Source organism: Paramisgurnus dabryanus, chromosome 15 (genome assembly GCF_030506205.2).
Source record: "Paramisgurnus dabryanus chromosome 15, PD_genome_1.1, whole genome shotgun sequence".
Lineage (NCBI taxonomy): Eukaryota > Metazoa > Chordata > Actinopteri > Cypriniformes > Cobitidae > Paramisgurnus > Paramisgurnus dabryanus.
The window spans coordinates 17,273,606-17,294,610 of NC_133351.1; the positions used below are offsets into that span (position 1 = coordinate 17,273,606).

The window sequence follows — 21,005 nt, forward strand, 5'->3', positions numbered from 1 at the left end:
GGCATACAGGGGTCTAGATGTATTTTATTAACTGTAACAAGCTTTACAAGAGACACCAGACTAATAAATCAAAAGGTGATGTTTTATAAGAATGAATAGTTCTGTGCTCCTTTTCATTCGTACTCTCACCTGATTCACAATAGTGCATTTGCTGTCTGCTTTTTTATTTACATGAATTCATTTAGCAGATGCTGTGGGATTTGCCATTGAATGACTGTTTCCTTTGTAGCTACCCTCAATTTGAAATTTGATGCACCTAGATGTAGGTTTCTGTCAATCTTACATGCACACCAAAGCTTAAAAAGTCTGTAGCACGTACAGTCTATCCATGTTAACCTCTATGCAACACGCATTGTAGTTATAGTTGTAAAAAAAGCCAGGAAAAAAGACACAAACAAGTGGGCTGCTCCATGGCAGAGGCCTGCATATATTTGAGTGGAAACATTCACTATAGAGCTTCAAAAAGATGGAGTTATGAGGCGGCGACCAATTCTTGTAAAGATAAAGTGAATAAAAATGAGAACCAGTGGTAAAGCAAACAAATCTTCACCTTCTGTTTAGGGTCGGATGGTTTCTATTAAATGTTCGGTGTGTAACCCAACATGCTGCCTCTCCACATAAACCCACTATAATACAGAGAGGAAAATACAAAGGGAAAGAACAACCTGAAAGGGTAAATTAAAAATCCAAAAAATATATTTATATATTTATATTTATATATATTTACGAGGTATGTATCTACAAAAAAGAACAAAAACGAGCAGACTTTTTTTCTAACCTTTCCAAGTCCCAATTAAAATAATAATAATAATAATAATTATAGTTATAATAACATCATCAACAGTAAATCAGCAAACCAAAATAAGGAGACTAAGCTCCTACAAGCTTAGCACAGAGGTCAGTTAGCTTTCTCCAAGGGAGTCCAAAGCATCAAAGCCTCCAAACCACCAGGTGGCGGCGCAACACACTTTGAGGAAGTTACTTAATCCTTCACATTATGTCCAAAAACAAACGAAAATATTAGCTCCGAGAGTTCAGCAGAAAACATTAAACCAACGTAGCCGTGAGCCCAAAAGGTGCTGTGGCCCCTGGCAACGGTGTCTCTGATTACCAAGTTGTTCGGGGAGTCTCCACAACCGAAGGTGTCTTGTGCAACAAAACCAAAAGGAAGAGCAAAAAAGAAACTCAAATCTAAAGCAAAAACACAGGAGATGACATCCTCCTTAAGTTGTCGGGGCACATCGCACCTTTCTTTCAGGTCACGCCAAATACTGCTGCATTGCTGTTTTTGCCCTGTGACAGATAAATGGGGAGAGATAAGCGTGGTCATGTAAAACAAAGATGCAAATACTAAAATGAATATGAAATCTTCATATTACCCGTCACAGAGGCCTGGATCTGATGCCAGGGTGAGTTTGTGTAAAATATCAACAAATCCCATCTCTTTTAGTTTGTCTTGCCTCTCTTGTGAGCCTACAAAAGAGGATAATCCTATATTTCTCATAAACAACACCAAAGTACAATACATATGCATAATTAAACTATGCACCCAAAATAATCACAGTGCACAGTTTTGGACAATGGCTGCGTCCGAAATAGCCCGAACACTCTTAAATCGTGCACTATTTGTGGGAACATGCACAGTGGACATTATTGAGTGTACTTATTCAACCCCACAATGCACCACAATGATAAGTGTACAACCCATTTACAATCATAGCTCATTCAAGTCAACTATTTTAGTGGACTAATGTAGGGAATAACGAATGAGGGTATAGGGGGCTATTTCGGACACAGCCAATGTTTTTAGTTAATTCCTCACCATCCTCCTCATTCCAGATGAGGTTGGAGACGCAGGAGGTGGCGGCCAGCTGCAGCTTCACATTGGAGTGTCCCTGAAACACAGACACGAATAAAAACAACAACATGAAGGAATGCAAACAAAGGACAGCAGAAGCAGCTGGAAGATCGGACCTATTGACATACCATATAATATTTGATTTTCTGGAGCATGTCGTCATTGGTCATAATGAGGTCCTTGGCTGTGTTTCCATCAGCGATGTTGGCCAATATACACAAAGTCTGGTAAAAGACAACACAGTTATTATTACACACAAACGACAAACAAACTCATTAAATTGTTTTTTGTGGATCTCACCTGCTCTTTGACCTCTATGCTGTGTTCTCCCTCCAGAATAAGAGTGACCGCTTGCATTATCTGCTTCCCATGTGAGCTCATGATCTGGTCTATATGCTAGCAAAGACAATGCGACAGTTACCTTGTGTTTGTGTGTGTGTGTTACACAAAGCTGAAAAGCACGTCCGTAAATTAGTAAGCTAATATGTTTGTCTTACCGGTCTGGTGGACAGTAGATTACGAAGCAGCCCCAGTGTTTTCATGAGCACATTGGTATCAGGGTCAGACAGGAGTCTAAAGAGCTGTTCCGTGCCCAACGCTCGAACGATCTCCACTTTCACCTTTTGATCTGCCTGGTACGCCATATTCTACACACATGCATTACATATATGCTGGGATGTTACTATAGTTTGGTATGGTTAGATAACAATACAGATTTATTGTGAACAACACTGTTAGGAAAGTCGGTCTCTTACCATGAGAGCCCAGATGCCGTTGACCCTCAGAGCTGGACTGTCGCTTTGTGTAAGACTGCATAGTAACTCGATGACCCCAGACTCTAAAATAGGCTGTGTACAAAACACACACATGTCTGAATAAACAAAATCCATTTTTTTTTCTAAAAAACTAAGGCGATGAGAAGAAACATCTCTTTAAGAAGTTGATTGCCAAAAACTAATCTAATTTTAAAGTCCCTATGAAATCAAAATGGATGTTTTTTCGATTTATTATAATGTAAAAGCCTTTAGGACATCTATAAAACATTTAGAAGATATAAGCATTCAAAACTTAATATAATCTCACTTAAATGAATCATTTATTTTCATGACGCTACTGGCTTTTTTAAAAGGGGGAGGGAGCACGCATTAAGTCCTGCTCTAACTTCTTGTTTCAGTGGAAATAACATCAAAGCATCATTTTAAAACAGTAAGTAACAGTAGCATTCACATGTATCATATAACTATAACTATAATGTTAACTAACTATATTAGCGTTCACACCACCAAGTGATAACGATTATTTTAGGCTAATTCGCTTGCGAGGCGCAGTTCTCACGCAAATCATTTACCTTCAATGGCATTAACTAATATTGCATATTTCCTTTACTAAAATGCTTTTTATTGTTCACGTGTCAATAAATGTATAAATATGCTATTATTGTTGAATTTACACAGCTGTATAAACCAGATGTCGTCCTCAACACGCTGGGCCCTATTTTAACGTTTTAAGCGCATCGTCTAAAGCGCACGGCGCACGGTCTAAATGGGCATGTACAATGCCACTTTTGCTAATTTAACAATGGGAGCAGAGCGCAGGGTCGAAAAGGGTTGTACATATTTTCCTAATGAGTGATGGGTGTGTTTTGGGCGTAACGTGCAATAAACCAATGAGAGTCTTATCTCTCATCCCCTTTAAAAGCCAGTTGCGCTGGCGCTGTGCGTAATCCCTATTTAGATAACGGACCTTGTAAACTGAAAAACTAAGCGGAGGAAGAAGACCACCAGTTTAAGATTAATGTTAAATAATTGGGTTGTTTTCATTTTCATTGAAATTTTAATTTTTTTTATTAAAACCTTTAAAAGCCTTTTTCTTTTTCTTAGTCATAGAAGAACAAATAGCAGGCTTTGAATTGCTGTCCTAAATGTATTGATATCCTACATAATCATTGTAATCTCATAAAATAATTAGCAAATATGCAAGATTGCTAATGGGATTTTTTACAAAGCATTACTTAAAATGTTTCTCATCTTACGATATCCACAGGTACAGTGTCATCATGTACAATAAATTCGTAAGATAGCATTTAAAAACATTTAAAAATAGATGCATTTGTTTAAAGTAAAGCATTTATTTACTTGCCAGGCTACAGGTGAAGCAGCTCTTTGTGCCTTCTAACGTCTCATAATTAGTCCTCATTTATGTCCAAGAGACTCAATAATAATCTTTTACTTTTCAATCCTTTCATCTTTCATATTTAAAAGCGTTTTTGTGCTGCTGCGCATTCATGTATGTGATAAGCAAACCCGCGTTGTCGTCCCGTTTGTAGGCCCATATTACTAATGCGCTCTTTAAATAACAAAAAACATATTGTGCCATTGACTTTAGAGCAGGTTTTTGTTGGTCAATGGCGTAGTCTATTTTAGTTCCCTCAAAATAGCAACGTGCCAACAATGCGCCTGAACACACCTCGTTTTCAGACCAGAACGCCCAAGAAGCGCAATAGGGGGCGCAAATGAATATTCTATTTAAACAACGTGGCGCTAAACGTGAAAACGATAATTGCGCAGGGTGAAAACTAGCAAAAGACACTTGTGTCACGCATTGCGCTGCATTGCGCCGGGTGTAAGATAGAGCCCGCTGTGTTTGCGTAACTCTAAACAGTGAATCTAGAAGTTTGTGTAATCTATTATCTTACCTTTTGGTGATGTAGTGAAAAAAAAACATTGCGTAGTGAATTGCACAGCAACTGCAACAGCGCTGGATACCTGAGGTAATTTTATGTTATAACTAGACCTCACCATTGAGCTCCATACTGTCATTTCAAATTCGGGTGCACTTGAAGTTCAAACAGATTTGTTTGGCTGTCATTGGTTTATCGTTTTACAGTAAGAAAAAAACACGCTCAGCAAGTAATTCCGTTCATTGCATATTTATCGTTATAGTTGTGGTGTGAACTCCGCTATTCTCATTAATATAAAATGATTTTTAAAACTATATTTTTTATAGTCATCATTATAAAATGAACGGCCCTTTATGGTTAGCGGTTGCTTCAAATCTGTAATCTTTAATTTAAACTACAGTATAGTAATAATGATGCTTACCTTAGCAAACACCACTATTAAAATAATTAGTTTAAAGGGGGTGTATGTATACACCAAGGTGTTTTTTTCTTGTGGCCAGCAAATGCTTACAATTGTTTCCAAAAGAAGCGACGTGCTTTTAAAAAAAGCGTTTTTTTGAAATGTTTGTGAAATTCATGGTCATTTACCTCCTTGCTGGGAGAAAACTCCAGCAGTAAGTTGCATAGTGTTGAAGAGGCCATAACCAGCACCTCATCTGGCGCATTCTGTAATAACTATCCACAAAAAAACAAGCATTTAGTTTGGTTCCAGTTAGATTTCAGTTTTAATTTAATGTAATCTAAACATCATACCTTCATTAATGGCTTCCATACTGCGTGATCATGAAAACTCGTTCTTAGCTGTTGTACAGATCGTGATAAACTGTGCAAGCATCTAGACGAGATATAAAAAAGAGAGCAAACCAAATCTCTTATTTAGTTTATATACTTTTCTCATTTCCAAGCTGTTGTGGTTTTATAAGAAGAACAGCGTCGCACACCTGCTAGTCCCAGATAGGTGCATAGGATAAAGCCCAAGTCCAATAATGAACAAAAATAAAGGGTATCCCACACAATATTAGCGTTTCCAAACGTCGCTGTAATAAATATTTTCATCTTTTGCAAGCTAATAGTGTGCAGAATACCCTTTATTTTTGTACATGACAGACAACTATTAAATAACTATGAAATTGAAAATGTCCATCATACCTGACTGCTGCTAACCGTACTTTGATGCTGGATTCTGATAGGCCGCTGACAATCCTGTCCATCATGTTCTCTGTCTCTGTGATCTGTATTGAGAAATGAAACGTGAGGTCACAGACATCACCTCCAATGGAGTGTTAATAGCCACATATAACCTACGATGATTCATTCAGATCTCTGAAACACCCTTCAGGTGCAGATGATCGCCATGATGTCTCACCTTCTTCCTGATGTCCTCATCATTAGAGCCCAGTGAGGCGTAGAGTTTGAAAGCTGCCTGTCTGAGCTCATGTGCGTGTTTTAGGTCATGGTCCAGCTACAGGAAGAAAGTGTAACAGTTAAACTAGACTAAACAAGTCTGGATTAATAATAAGCTAATGATACCTGATAAAGATATCTTTTCTTGTTATAAAATCGGTTAATGAGGAGGTTCATAAAAATAGCAGTATTCAAGATTCGGGTCTCAGGCTAATTTGCTACGGTCAGCTTGTAATTTAAGCTGTCGGGTGTGATTTTGCGGGTAATTTCAGAGTGACTTCATTTAAATTCAACCCACGTACGCACAACAACTGTTGCGATTTGCGATGTTTCAGAACTGTAATATAGATATAAGGAAATTCTTTTGTCGTTTTGACCTGGTTTTAACATTAAAGCGTGAGTGTGTTAGTGTATATAAAGTGTCTGGTCACCCTCTTAATATCCGTGATGGCGCTGACAGAGCTCGGGTATTTAAAGTAGTCAGCCAGCATGGATACGAGATGGTCAGTGACGCTGGCGATCCGCTGCAGTTCTATGTCTGGCTCCATCAGGTAAGCCAGTGTCTCCGCCCCCTCCACCCGCTCCTCCAGTAACCTTTCTTTACTGCACATCCGCACCAGGCACGGCAGAGTCTGTCCATAAAGAGTACATATCTATCAGATTCCTGGGTCGTCAAACTTTGGTTTACTGTTCATTTGCATATCAGATTTTTAAAGGTACCTTTAGTACAACACAGCTGTCATCCGTCCTGATGGCTCCTGCTCGACACATGTATGTTAAACTGAGAGAGAAAAAGTGAGAGAGAAAGTGAGGCATGAACCAGAGTGAGATGTATTTTAACAGAAGTGACATTTACTCACCATTTGGCAGCTGTAAGCTGCATTTCAATTGGTTTGTCCCTTTGCATCATTCCGACAAAAACCTGAGAGAGTTGCTCTCCATCTACAAGCACTAACACAAACAAACACACACACACACAATTTTTGAACATAAGACTCAATAAAGAACATTAATATATAAGATATAAGAGGCAGAGGACAAAATGAAAGCTGTTTAAATGACAACAAAAGAAGGTAGAGGCAAGGGCACACTTACCATTCACCAGTGTCATAGACACCTGAGTGTTCTCATAGGCCAAGACTGAGAAACACTTTAACGCCTGCATCCGTACCTATGATAAAAAATAAAACACTGTTACTCACAACATGCATTTTAAACAAACATGCAAATTACAGTAACCAAAGAAGCTGTAGAAATAACCAACATATTATATCACAACCTTTAAAACACAAACCTTAAAGGGATAGTTCACACAAAAATGAAAATTCTGTCACCACTTTCTCACTTTCATGTTGTTACAAACCTGTATAAATGTATTTATTCTGATGAACACAAAGGAAGATATTTTAAGGAATGTTTGTAACCAAACCGATCATGAGACCCATTTACCTTTATGTTTCACACAAGTAAATGGGGCCCAAAATGTCTTCTTTTGCGTTTATCAGAATAAACACATTTATACAGGTTTGTAACAACATGAGAGGGAGTAAATGATAACAGAATAAAAAAATTTCGGTGAACTATCCCTTTAAAGGAGTTATATCTGAATATCACCAATCATTTAAAAGTCCAAAAAGACTGCAAGGTAATGGATGCCGAGAGAGGCCGTGTAATAATATTATTTTTGCTTTCTTGCTTTCTCATGATCACAACTTGACTTTCTCAAGATCTCAACATCACAGAGGTTGTTTTCTCATGATCACAACTTAAAGGCGGGGTGCACGATTTTTGAAAAATCCTTTGGAAAAGGCAGTCGGACCAAGTACCAAAACACACTTGTAGTCAATCAGCAGTAAAGCTATGTTCATACTTGATGCATCCGCACGGGCTCGTTGGTGTGCGCGCCAAAAATGACGCCAACGAGGTGTGGGCAGTCGTGTGCATTGGGTGAGCGAGACCCCATTTTCGCGTGGAGGTGTGCATGACAATTTTTTTACCCGTGCGCGTGACTGCATCCGAAAATGACCGAACTCGAGGCAATTCTGTCCGAGCAGGCAAGCCTGTGTTGTATCTCTTTGATCCATCAATAAATTATGTGAACTTTGCAGTTAAACACAAATTCTTTTTGCATACTTATATTTGTATTGAATGAACCACTGGACGAGGAATAAAATACAAACCTTAAGATGTCTGTACTGCTTGTTTAGTAAAAACGTTAATGAAATGATAATGTTTAATAAAGACATATTTAAGAGTGTGTTGTTTTATTCATGTTCTCATATTTATAAATCAATTTTTGATGTTAGAAGCAACAGGGTTGTTCCAGCGGACGAAGACTTCTATCCTTTTCCTTGTGTTTGTTTTTGACTTGATTGCTCGCGTCGCCCCCTGCTGCTTCAAAGAACAGGGCCACAGCGAGTGCGTCAGCTATAAACGCCTCGTCCTTTTTTTGAGACGTGCGCGCGATCAGCGGAGGCTCGTGTTGCAGACCAAAGCACGAATATAAACAAAGCTTAAGGGGCATGTCTACCAACCGACATTGGGCGGGTCTATCAACAGAAGGTCCATATTCTATTCCGGTAGGGGCGTGTTTGTTTAGGTGATTTCAAATATCAACATTGGCTTTCAGAGATCATGCACCCCACCTTTAATTTTCTGGTGTTGTTTTCTTGTTACCCTGACATAATCCCAATCTCATGTCATGATGTAATTTCCTCTCCGTAATATTTTGCATGTTTAGAAGTGGACTGCTAATGCATATGAGTTTGGGTCTTTGCCATTAACACAAGTGTAGCTAATAATTGTCCACAATGGACTTAATAAATAAATAAAGTTGGATGTTGATGTTTGTGAATTTAGGGACAATATATTCGATAGCATTTAACAGTTTATTTTAATAAATATCAAAAATGCGTGCATTATAGCTGACAACCACATGAACACTGTACAGTTGGTTTTGTGACTGTTTGTTGACTGTAATTCATTCAATTGAAATCCTGTTAAAAGAAGAAACCTGTATATTAATGTGTAACTTTAGACAGTCTCTTAAATTACGACTATCAAATTGTCCAATACTGATGAGCGAAACCCTAATCCATGTAAAATCAAATTTGTTCATTTCGCTTAAATATGCTTTTGCTGTCTCCAAACAAATAAACATATTCTATTGAGTACACACAAGCTTTAATCACATCACAAAGAAACAACTTTTGGTATCTCGAGATCACAAGAAAGTTAATTTGTGATCATAAGAAAACAGAAAAGCAAAAATAATAATATAGCTGCAAGCAGCGATACCGGGGTCAAGCCAAACATGGCAATAAATGATTCATACGTGATAACTGTCATGATTTAAGATCTAAGTTTGCATTAGTTTTATGAAAAATAGCATTTTTTGTATGTTGAGACCACTAGGTGGCGCTTTGCCGAAACAATAGATGGTGCCTCAGGTCATGACTGTGATGACACATACCAAATTTAGTGTAAATACAATAAAGCGATACGGAGATATAGCCTTAAATGACTTGACCACTAGGGGGCACTGACCAAATAATAAATTGTGACTCAGGTCTTGATTGTGATGACACCTACCAAATTTGGTGTAAATACAATAAAGAGATGCAGAGATATAGCCTTAAATGACTTGACCACTAGGGGGCACTGACCAAAAAATAAATTGTGACTCAGGTCTTGATTGTGATGACATCCACCAAATTTGGTGTAAATACAATAAAGAGATGCAGAGATATAGCCTTAAATAACTTGACCACTAGGGGGCACTGACCAAAAAATAAATTGTGACTCAGGTCTTGATTGTGATGACACCCACCAAATTTGGTGTAAATACAATAAAGCGATACGGAGATATAGCCTTAAATGACTTGACCACTAGGGGGCACTGACCAAATAATAAATTGTGACTCAGGTCTTGATTGTGATGACACCTACCAAATTTGGTGTAAATACAATAAAGAGATGCAGAGATATAGCCTTAAATGACTTGACCACTAGGGGGCACTGACCAAAAAATAAATTGTGACTCAGGTCTTGATTGTGATGACATCCACCAAATTTGGTCTAAATACAATAAAGAGATGCAGAGATATAGCCTTAAATAACTTGACCACTAGGGGGCACTGACCAAAAAATAAATTGTGACTCAGGTCTTGATTGTGATGACACCCACCAAATTTGGTGTAAATACAATAAAGAGATGCAGAGATATAGCTTCAAATCTCTTGACCACTAGGGGGCACCGGAAAGTTTACAAGTCCTCCCAGAACATGTTGCTGATGAACCATACCAAGTTTCATAACAATACGTAATTGCGTTTCTGAAATACTTGAACTTAAAGAAAAATTCAAAATGGCCGACACACAAAATGGCCGACCAAAAACCATTTGGTATCGTTTGACTCGGCATGCCTCACGAAATCTAACAAGACCACTCTCATAATTTTACATTCAAGTTTGCAGTAGTTATAAGCAAAAATAGACATTTTTTATATCTCTTGACCAGTAGGGGGCAGTGTGACGAAATGGTGCATGCACCCTCAGGTCATCACTGTTATGACATATACCAAGTCTCATATTAATACACAAAAGTTTTGCGAAGATACAGGCTCAAACACATTTTGGTGTGCTCGCCCTAGCATTCTTTGATGCGTTATACGACAACAAATAGGTCTACCGAAAAGCTTTTGATAACTTTTTGTCTAGAGTGTCTCTAGATGATGCATACCAAAAATCAAGCCAATCACACGAGCGCTCTAGGAGGAGTTCGAAAAAGTAGGTGTTCAATATAATTCAAAATGGCCGACAGGAAGTAGGTTTGACTCAGACATATTTGGTACAGTCGGACTCAGCATGAGCCAAGGAATCAATAGAGTGAAGTCTTATGTCATAGTGGCAATTTAATCAAATGATATAAAGATTTTAAACAATTTATTTACATATCCTGACCACTAGGTGGCGCCGTCCTAAAGATTTATAGGTGCGCTCAGAACATGTCACTGATGAACCATGCCAAATTTCGTAGCGATACGCCATTCTGTTTGTGAAATACTGAACTTAATGAGAAAATTCAAAATGGCCGACACCCAAAATGGCCGACTGAAAACCGTTTGGTATCGTTTGACTCGGCATGCCTCAAGGAATCTAACAAGACCAACTTCATGATTTTAGACTCAAGTTTGAAGTAGTTATAAGCGAAAATAGGCATTTTTCGAATCTCGTGACCACTAGGTGGCGCTGTGACGAAACGTTGCAGGCACCCTCAGTTCATGACTGTAATGACATATACCAAGTTTCGTGTCGATACACCAAAGTGTTGCGAAGATACAGCCACACGTCTGTTTTGGCGTGCTCGCCGCCATATATGTTGTTAATTTATACGAGAACGCATTGGTCTATAAAAAAGCTTTTGATAACTTTTTGTCAGAGGTGTCTCTAGATGCTATATATCAAAGGACATGCAAATCGGACAAACGCTCTAGGAGGAGTTCGAAAAAGTAGGTTTTACGGAAAATTCAAAATGGCGGAAAGATGTGCATGACACAAATGACATCAATGTGTGCAATTGAATCAACATGAGCCAAGGATTCAGAGGAAACAAGAATTTAGTTTCTAGGACTCACGGGTCAGAAGTTATGAGCATGAACATAAGTGGACTTTTGGACTGTTGGTGGCGCTAGAGAGTTTGAGTTAGACACACCAAATTTGCTATAGTAACTTCTAAGACTGTCCTGTACATGTGTGCCAAATTTCATAACTTTCCTATGTACGGTTCTATGGGCTGCCATTGACTTCAATGGCGGAAGAGGAAGAATAATAATAATAAATATAGCTGCAAGCAGCAATCACCGGGGTCAAGCCAAAAAGGGCACAGCAGAAAGTAAAGTTGACTTCGGATGAGCAGTTTAAAGTACCTAGGAAAATCTCTTGATTTCAGACAAAACAATATAACAGTTATCAGCAAAAAAGCTGTTCTCATTTAGTGAAATCTCTCCCTCTCTTTCGTCGAGCATTGATAACTAGAACACTGACGTAAAATTGAGTGGTGCTTCTAGTGGCAATACTCAGCTCACAAAATGTTACAGTGGTGTTAATGAGTCAAAAGAGCCCACCCCCATGTCTCTGCGATGTTCTGATGCAGAGAAAAAGCTCTTGCAAAAGCAGTTGATAACGTATTCTCATTGGTTGCTAGAGAGTAAATGGACATCCACTAGTGATTATAGTCAAAGCCATGAAAGGAATAATCCATGATGACTCATGGTTTTAGATGTGTTGTTGCAGTAGTTTTAGGCAAAAAAATGCCATATTCTATCTCAAAACCAGTAGGTGGCGCAATGACAAAATTGTGCATGCAACCTCAGGTCATAACTGTGTTACATCTAGCTAGTTTTATGACTATACACTTTAGTTTAGCGAAGAAACAGTTGTATGACCATAGGGTGGCTTGATTTCAAAGGTTTTGTTAAATTATAAGGCCAACTAGTGGTGCAACCATACAATTTTTTTTGTGTAGCCTCAGACTATGGTCGTACATCAGCGTATCAAATATGGTGAAAAAATCTCTTTGCGTTACGAAGTTATAACCATTTATGTGTAAAAACACAAAATTTAAAGGTAATTTTTCGTTTTTTGCAATTTTCAGCCATTTCTGATGAAAATTTTAATACAATGCCAATAGAACTTTTTGTTCAGAAGGTAATGCAATATTCTTCCTATGATGTTTTCGAGTCGATCAGAATTACGCTCGCGGAGATATTCGCGCGTGTTTTTTAAGTGCTGTTTTGCTGCGCAGGGCTAACCGTAAAGCGAAATCTGGCATGTTTGGTAACGTTGGACTCGGCAACTATTCTGGACTTCAGCGAAACAAGTCCCATGAACAAACACAGATCAGAGCCAAAGTTATAAGCATGTACAACATTCGTATGACCACTAGGTGGCGCTGTGACGAAACTCTGCATGCCCCCTAAGATCCTCACTGGCATCACATCTACCAAGTGTGGCATCAATAGACGTAAGATTGGCGAAGATACACACTAAAACCTGTTTTTTTGCTCTCTACGTAAAATTTGTTGACGCGCTATACGAAAACGGAATGGTTTATCAAAATTCTTTTAATAACTTTTTGCCCTGAGTGTCTCCAGATGCTACATACCGTTTTTCATGGAAATTGGGCAAAAGCTCTAGGACAAGTTCGCAAAAGTAGGTTTAATGAATAAATCAAAATGGCGGAAAATTTTTCATGACGGAAAATGACGTCATAGGGTCCAATCGAATCGTCTTGAGCCAAGGAATCAGAGGAAGCAAGAATTTTGTTTATAGGACTTATGGATCAGAAGTTATAAGCAAAAACATAAGTGCAACTTTGGACTGTTGGTGGCGCTAGCGGGTTAGAGATTAAGACTCCAAATTTGTTGTGGAGACTTTTTGGACAGTCCTCTATCAGTGTGCAAAATTTCATAACTTTCCTATGTAAGCTGCTATGGGCTGCCATAGACGCAATGGCGGAAGAAAAAGAAAAAGAAAAAGAAAAAGAAAAGGGAAGAATAATAATAAGAAAACTAACAATAACAATAGGTGTCTACGCCACTTCGTGGCTTGACCCCTAATAAGAAAACTAACAATAACAATAGGGTTCTACGCCCCTTCGGGGCTTGACCCCTAATTTATGACATGGCCTCTCTCGACCGTAAAAAACAACTTGCCTGTAATATGTTATTATGAAAGATCCTAGTGCTAGAAATAGACAGTAACAGAATGCAAAGGGATATTTTTAAATTATTTCTTCATCTGCAGATTATTAATAATAAACAGCGTGTGCTTATGTTATTCAGACATCGCATAAGATTGACCAGTGTACATGAGATGGGTTCGCTTCTGTTTTGTACCTTATATGAGGGAGAAATCAGCAGTGGAGCAATGTTCTGGATGGCACCGTGATTGAACAAAACTGTCTGATGTTCTGGAGTCTAGACACACAGGCAGAAGAGATACATTTATTTCACTAATAAAACCCAATTACTTTACTAACAAAATCTAATCTAGAAGAGGTTGTTTTAAAGTGATTTTAACGTGGTTTAATCTATAAATCATAAAAACTATATTCATTTTCTATATTATATTCTTATAGTGCATAAAACCTTTTTTTTAAACACATAATATGTTTTAAAGAACATTGTGCGTTATGTTATTTGAATGTAAGCAAACAAGAATGAATAAGAGGCAAAGCAAATTCTTAGCATTCCTCAAAACTTTTTTGTGCCTTATTTGTGACCATGGACAACAAAGCTAATCATAAGGGTCCATTTTGAAATTAAGATTTATACATCATATAAAAAGTGAATAAATAAGTTTTCCATTGATGCATGATTTGTTAGGATAGGACAATATCTGAGGGTGCAAAAAGCAAAATATTGAGAAAATCGCCTTTAAAGTTGTCCAAATGATGTCCGAAACCAACACGTTATTAATGATCAATTTAATTTTTGATATATTTACGGTAGGAAATTTGCAAAACATCTTCATGGAACATCTTCATGGAACATATCCTATATGATTTATTGGCATAAAAACAATCAATAATTTTGACCCATTCAATGTATTTTTAGCTATTACTTCAAATACCCATGCCACTTATGACTTTTGGTTTTGTGGTCCAGGGTCACATTTGTGTTTGGAATGACATGTGGGTGAATAAATGTTTGCATTTAAAATGCTTTAAGTTTTTGGGTATCAATTGTGGGAACATTTTATTTTAATGATGTTTATTGGAAGTAACAGCAATACGATCAAGTTTGATCATATTTTTACAAAATCTCTGATCCTGAATACAAACAAAACTTAAAGGGATGTCATAATTTACTCACCCTCATGTTGATTTAAACCTGTATGAGTTTGTTTCTTCTGTTGAACATGAAAGAAGATTTTTTTGATAAATGCTGGTAAGCACACAGTTGACTGTACCCACTGACTTCTACAGTATTTGTTTTTCCTACTATGGTAGCTATGGTAATGGGTACCATCAACTGTGTGCTTACCACCATTTATCAAAAAATCTTCTTTCTGGGTAAACTATTTCTCACTTTAAGAGTTTCATAACGTTGAATAAATGCATATTTAATGTGTGATAAACCTGAGCTGTGAATGTGATACCTTGCAGCAGTGAGCAAAGATTTGTGTGATGTATTCCTGTGTGTGCTGTGATTGACTCAACAGAGACATGAGATGAGGGATCACAGTGGGGTCCTGATAAAAAAAACATTTTACACTTCTGTTAACCACTGCATATGCAAAATCTTTAAACAATGCTAGCACAAAACAGATGTGAATGTGTACAGTGTATAAGTGGTGTGATGGTGAAGTAGTCTTACTGTGTAAAGTAGCTGGACTGGTGTAACTGGACTAATGAAAACGGTTCTTAAACAGCGCAGACATGCTTCAATGAAGATCAGATCTGAACACAATAGACCTACACAAGCACAAAACATAATGAATCAGTGCAATACTAACATAAATGCATTAGATGTAAGCACAGAGGATTATATTTATAACAGGGAATGAGACAGGGTAAGCAAGTGAAGTGATAAAGCAGGTACCCTGCAGCAAGGCTGGGATGATGTGACAGTCAACCAAGGACTTGATGTTGTTTTCTGTGCCCATGGCCAGACTGCCCAACACAACTGCACATTCAGTCCTCAACTCTAGACTGGATGAGCTCTGTTGGAGAAGATAAAGCAGTCTACACAAACACACACACACACAAATCAGTGAACAACAACATCAGAACATAAAACTTGCAATAACAGATCTTAAAATATGCCAGTGCCATTGACTTGCCTCAAGACACACACCAGTAATGTCTTTTTCTAGGCATGTTTATAAAAGATAAACACCTTAATTTAACTAAGCCCTAGTTCTGGCTTTAGCTAAGCCTTGTCTGTGAAACCAGGCCATAAAGGCAAACAAGGAAATTAGCAGAGATTGAAATGTGAATCCCTGCTGTGTCTCTTAGTTTTGTTATTATTAAGGTGTCAAGCACTAAAGATATATGCACTTGTTTTTGTTTGTTTTCTAGTTTTTTTTTTTCTCTGCCATTGAAGCTGAGCTGAGCCAACACAACCATTTAGAGGAAAGCTGGAACATTTGGCACAATTACTGAGAAAGGTCTACTGACCAATTTATCTAGTTCTTGAAAACTTTGCCTAAGCATTACTTCTATCTAATCTCATTCATCACGGCAAGGTCAACAAATCGTTTGGTTTAAATATTTGCTTGGTATATTGGATGACATCCCAATTTAATGAACTAACCTGATAAAACTACAGTATTTCTACCACCAAATTTGCTCAGATTATAAAACTGACCAAATGGATTTTTAATCTGCCCTCATAAAGCGACAGTGTGCTTATTCTTTATTCTGATTTGCTACATCACTGTACTTTTATTTTATTGGGACAATGGGATGAAGTAGACAAACCTACCTCGGCACAGCTCCCAGGACAATCAGGTTGGCCTTTTGCTTGTTATTTCCGATGACAGCGTTCTTCATGTCACTGTCAATACAAATCCAAAAACATGCACAATTTAATGTACCAGAGACATCGCTATAACATATTGAGTGCGTTAACATGCAGAAAATATCTATAAAAAAGCATTTTATTTTAGAAACACATTTTATGCAGTTACATGCAAATCAATAACCCAGCTAATAAAAAATGCTTTTACACAAGATTTACAGATTTGTGATGTTTCTCACAGGTAGTGACATCACGCCTAGTCATTCAAAAAGCCTTGCAAGAAATCTGTCAAAAGCTATACTGTATATTTTCTAATGTCTGCCGAACCAGTAAATGTAACAAGTTTTTAATTTTGCAGTTTCTTGGTCAACTTCATCAGTTGAGAGCAGACTTTTATGGGTTACTTAACACTTACTTCCATTTGTGATGTTTATCTTATACACGCGGAGACAAGCGCACATTAACAAAACTGCGAGAAAGCCAGTTAAGACGTTTATATGAAACGCAAAACTAAATCTGGGTAATGGGCATAAATTTGCCTTTTTTTAAATTTATGATTATTTTAATTTTTCACAAAGACAGCATTGTGAGTGTTACATTTCTTTAAATCGCAGATTTTGGAGTTGGCAGAATGTCAATTAAATTATTATACTAACAAAAGCGAATTGGCACTGATCTCAAGAATTTGTCATTGTTTATAGTGACAACAACTTTTGTTTATACCGAGTGACAACTTGTTTTATACATATCGGTATACTGATCATATGCATCTTGCCAGACAAACACTAAGGTGATTTGGGAGGAGAGAGACTGACTTGTGTAAACTAAATTATCAATTATTCTCTCTGGCAGCAAGAAATTGCTAATATAAGTAGATTAAGTAGCACCAATTGCTCACCTAATGCACATTTTTGTGTCTACATTTGGTTGCATTAGCACCAAAAATCTTCCTGTCTTTGTCGGGAAGTGATGAAGAAATGGATAAATATATAATTGCCAAGTGAGCACATTTAATATGGATCTAAATTAATCAAACATTCATCATGAGATAATTAGAAAAAAAAAATGACTCAAAAGCACTGAAAATGACCAATCGCAACTGGCGGCTTCAATGTACGCAACCATAACTTGCAAGACTCAAAGAAGATCTGTCTGATGTTAGAATCAATCACAAAAGTACCAACATTGAGATCTGGCTGATGTTTGCTCTACATTTCTGGAAAAGTAGGACTGTGGCAGTGGGGAAACACAGAGTAACAGTAACCAGAGCTGAAGCTCCGAGTTAAAAATAAAGATGAAGAGACTCAAGTCATATTCGAACACTCTTAGTCAGTTCAACACTACTGTTGTAAAACACTCCCACACAAACACGTATTTTCTAAAAGTCATACACACAACGACAGCCTCACCTTTATGTCATATAACAATAAAGTGTGACCTATGAAGGACACATGGTTGTTTACTCACATGACTCCCTGCAGCACGTTTTGTGGGTCCGGGTCGAAAAGCCGGTCAACATAGTGGCGACTCGTGGCTGTGACTTCCTGCATGGTGACAAATGACAGTACAAAAATGATTCAGCAATCTCATCCCTCCTCTGGCTTTGAAACGGGCCACAAACCCTCATAGTCGTCCCATAGCCTCATTCACTCTGTTTATCCTTACAGTTGCTGGCTGTTGATGGAAATATTTCGAAGGGGAGCAGATTACAACTCACGCGGCAACGTTAGCTTGAGCAGGCGGAGAAGTCGATTTCAGGCCGGAGAAACAGGAAAGATGGTCAGTGATGGTCAGATAAGATTTCACCCCTGACATACCAAAGTGTCTATGAAATCTAGAGTCACTGCCACGTCATTACATGTTTTAAAACGATGATTAATTCATTTTGAACTGTGAATTTAAACATATAAACAAATATGATCTGCAGTACAGGTTAAACCTGTACTGACATCCAAGCAATGTAATTATTATAGTAGTATCATATAAATCTTAAATGGCCCAACCCTACAAAATTCTCTGATGGGTAGATTGGCTACTTAAAAAATAATCTTATTAACTACTAGTTTTGTGAGTAAGGGGTTTGTATGGGGTACTGGACATTGTTTAGATGAAAATGCAAAAAAATGCAGTGACAAATCAAACATAACAACATTAATTTGTTATATCAAGTGTTTGAGATTTTCCTAAAGAAGATCTTCACAGAAAACTCAAATTGCAACAATCTAATGGATGCAATAATGAAATTGAAACAATATATTTATATCAGGGATGATTTGTTCTTTCAGTTATGTTGGCAAGTTACAGGAGACCGAAGTTTACAAGACGCATCACTGGGTACCACTGCAATTATGTGAACACACACAGATCATCTTTATAACTTTTTACTGAAGGTTTAAAGCTAAAGTATCATTTTTGCAACAAACAGAACTGTTTATTTATTGACTTTTTCGAAGACTTTACCTATTTTAGACATAAAAATAGCCCCAATTGCATCCTGTTGGTTGAGGCAAAAATAGGCAAGTAATATGCTCAAACAGCGATGTTTTAAAGGTTTACAGTCTCCACACATTAACCAGGTTAGCAGAAATTTAACCATAAAAATTACACAGTACCGTTTTCCTTTTCCCTTATGTTCATGTCCGAAAAACATTTTATAGTTCAACTAGGGATGCATAACAATTAATCTATAGCAGAATAAAAGTTTGTGTTTACATAATTTATGTGTGTGAACTGTGTATAATAATTATGTATATATAAGTATGCACACATACATGTATAATTTTAATAATATATATATATATATATATATATATATATATATATATATATATATATATATATATATATATATATATATATATATATATATAAGATTAAGTATTTAAATTTATATATAATATAAATTATACATAAATATACAAATGTATATGCACATGTAAACATTTCTTAAATATATACATGCATGTGTTTGCATTTATCTATACAAAGTTATTATACACGGTTCACACACATATATGATGTAAAGAAAAACTTTTATTCTGCTATAGATTAATCGTGATTAATCATTATGCGTCCCTAAAACACACACTTAACATCAAAGTCTCTGTTGACACGGTGACTTTTCTAATCATTTTTCGTTATTCTACTACTACTTATAAACATTGTCCTTAATGAAATAAAAAATAATTTTTTTAGGGTCTCAAAGAGCGCAAGTGTAATATACAAATAATATAATAAATGTGGTGGTCAAACACAAATGAGTTTATCTTTCTTAAAAGTGTAAACACATTTTCTCATACAAGCAAGGGTAAAAGCTTCAACCCCATCACCTTTATGTATGTCTGTGTAGTTTTGATTGGCTCAGATGAAAAAATACAATAATTGGATAGAAAAACAACAAACAATAGGTTTAAACAACATACACATAGAATTGTACTCCTTGGCGTTTTGGATTATAGGTCTGAAAAGCAACCATGGTATTAGCATATTTTGGTGCCATAGTATTCTTTAAAATACCTCGAATGTACCATGATAATAATATTAGGGCATATAATATGGTAATCATTCATTACAATGCTATGCAACAACGTACCATGGTATTGTCATGTGATCCTGTACCATAGTACTATCATAGTAATGGTCGATCAACATGTGTCAAAATACCCAGTACAAGACTACAGGACTGTCAAAAGGGGGGCGTTTCCAGCACATTTGCCCACCAGATCATTATTTAACCTTCTTATCAAATAATATTAAGCATGTATGCGTTTGGTTTCGGAGCCTGAGCTCTACACAGAGACTTAAAACTAAGTATAACTTTGATTTGACAGTTCAAAGCACATTCAGTTCTACTATTAGCCACATAAACAAACAGCCAGCCATTATAAACCACACAGTTTAATATCAGACCGCTCTCTAAAGTCTATCTAACGTGTCGAATTTATGTTTAAGTTATCTCAAGGTGAAAATGTTAGATTTTGATGTTTATAATCAGAGAGACTCACAGATAACACGCTGATGCGTAAAGGGGCCTCCAGCAGGCACGCCATCATTCACTCAGCAAAACATTCACAGCAGCACTTTCCACACACACCCACACAGCTAAAATCAGAAGATTATTCACAGCAGCACTTTCTACGAAACTGTGTGTCAATGTGAATAGCGGTTTACTGTTTAAATAGCATTGTTTAATTACATAAATAAATAAATACGAAATATAATAATACCACAAAAACGCATTAACAGCAATTATCCAAAAATTACAGCAATTAATGGGGCATAATGAGACATGAAATTGTTGGGGCGCTTGATGGCTCAAAAGCAAATCCTTCTCTGAACCATATACATGGGCGTTTAAAAAGTTAACATGACTTAGGTTTTCACATATTAACTAATTTAAAAATAATGCTTCTGACTAATAAAAACATATTCATCCGGTTTGATTAAAACATACATTATTTATTGCAAAAACGTTTTTGATTACTGCGTCCAGCTGAGAAAAGAAACATGTACCACGTGATAAATGTCAGCGGAAATTC

The 21,005-nt window shown here is 36.9% G+C and overlaps 1 protein-coding gene across 3 annotated transcripts; it reads right to left on the reverse strand.

Annotated features, from left to right (window-relative positions):
* Nucleotides 1-404: 404 nt before the first annotated feature.
* On the reverse strand, nucleotides 405-20,563 carry armc8 (armadillo repeat containing 8). Of its 3 annotated transcripts, none has more exons than XM_065292490.2 (22): nucleotides 20,472-20,563; nucleotides 17,935-18,011; nucleotides 16,432-16,503; nucleotides 15,547-15,689; nucleotides 15,322-15,419; nucleotides 15,104-15,196; nucleotides 13,840-13,920; nucleotides 7,038-7,113; nucleotides 6,803-6,893; nucleotides 6,663-6,723; nucleotides 6,374-6,574; nucleotides 5,905-6,000; nucleotides 5,688-5,770; nucleotides 5,292-5,373; nucleotides 5,127-5,213; nucleotides 2,614-2,706; nucleotides 2,356-2,505; nucleotides 2,159-2,254; nucleotides 1,987-2,082; nucleotides 1,823-1,895; nucleotides 1,380-1,473; nucleotides 405-1,293 (listed from the first exon to the last, which is right to left on the reverse strand). In XM_065292490.2, exons 1-22 carry the CDS (start codon nucleotides 20,517-20,519, stop codon nucleotides 1,260-1,262), a joined length of 2,025 nt encoding a protein of 674 aa, XP_065148562.1. In that variant the 5' UTR covers nucleotides 20,520-20,563; the 3' UTR covers nucleotides 405-1,259. The 3 variants fall into 3 exon arrangements, with proteins under 3 accessions (XP_065148562.1, XP_065148561.1, XP_065107711.1); XM_065292489.2 differs by having other exon boundaries at nucleotides 1,380-1,491; XM_065251639.2 differs by lacking the exon at nucleotides 20,472-20,563 and adding an exon at nucleotides 18,185-18,400 and having other exon boundaries at nucleotides 1,380-1,491.
* Nucleotides 20,564-21,005: the final 442 nt, after the last annotated feature.

Coding starts and splice junctions, on each gene's coding strand:
- armc8 (XM_065292489.2), bottom strand. CDS start 20,519: ATGATGGCGTGCCTGCTGGAGGCCCCTTTACGCATCAGCGTGTTATCT. Junction 6,724..6,802: donor CAGCTTACAGCTGCCAAATG/GTGAGTAAATGT, acceptor TTTCTCTCTCAG/TTTAACATACATGTGTCGAG. Junction 2,506..2,613: donor ACGGCATCTGGGCTCTCATG/GTAAGAGACCGA, acceptor GCATGTGTGTAG/AATATGGCGTACCAGGCAGA.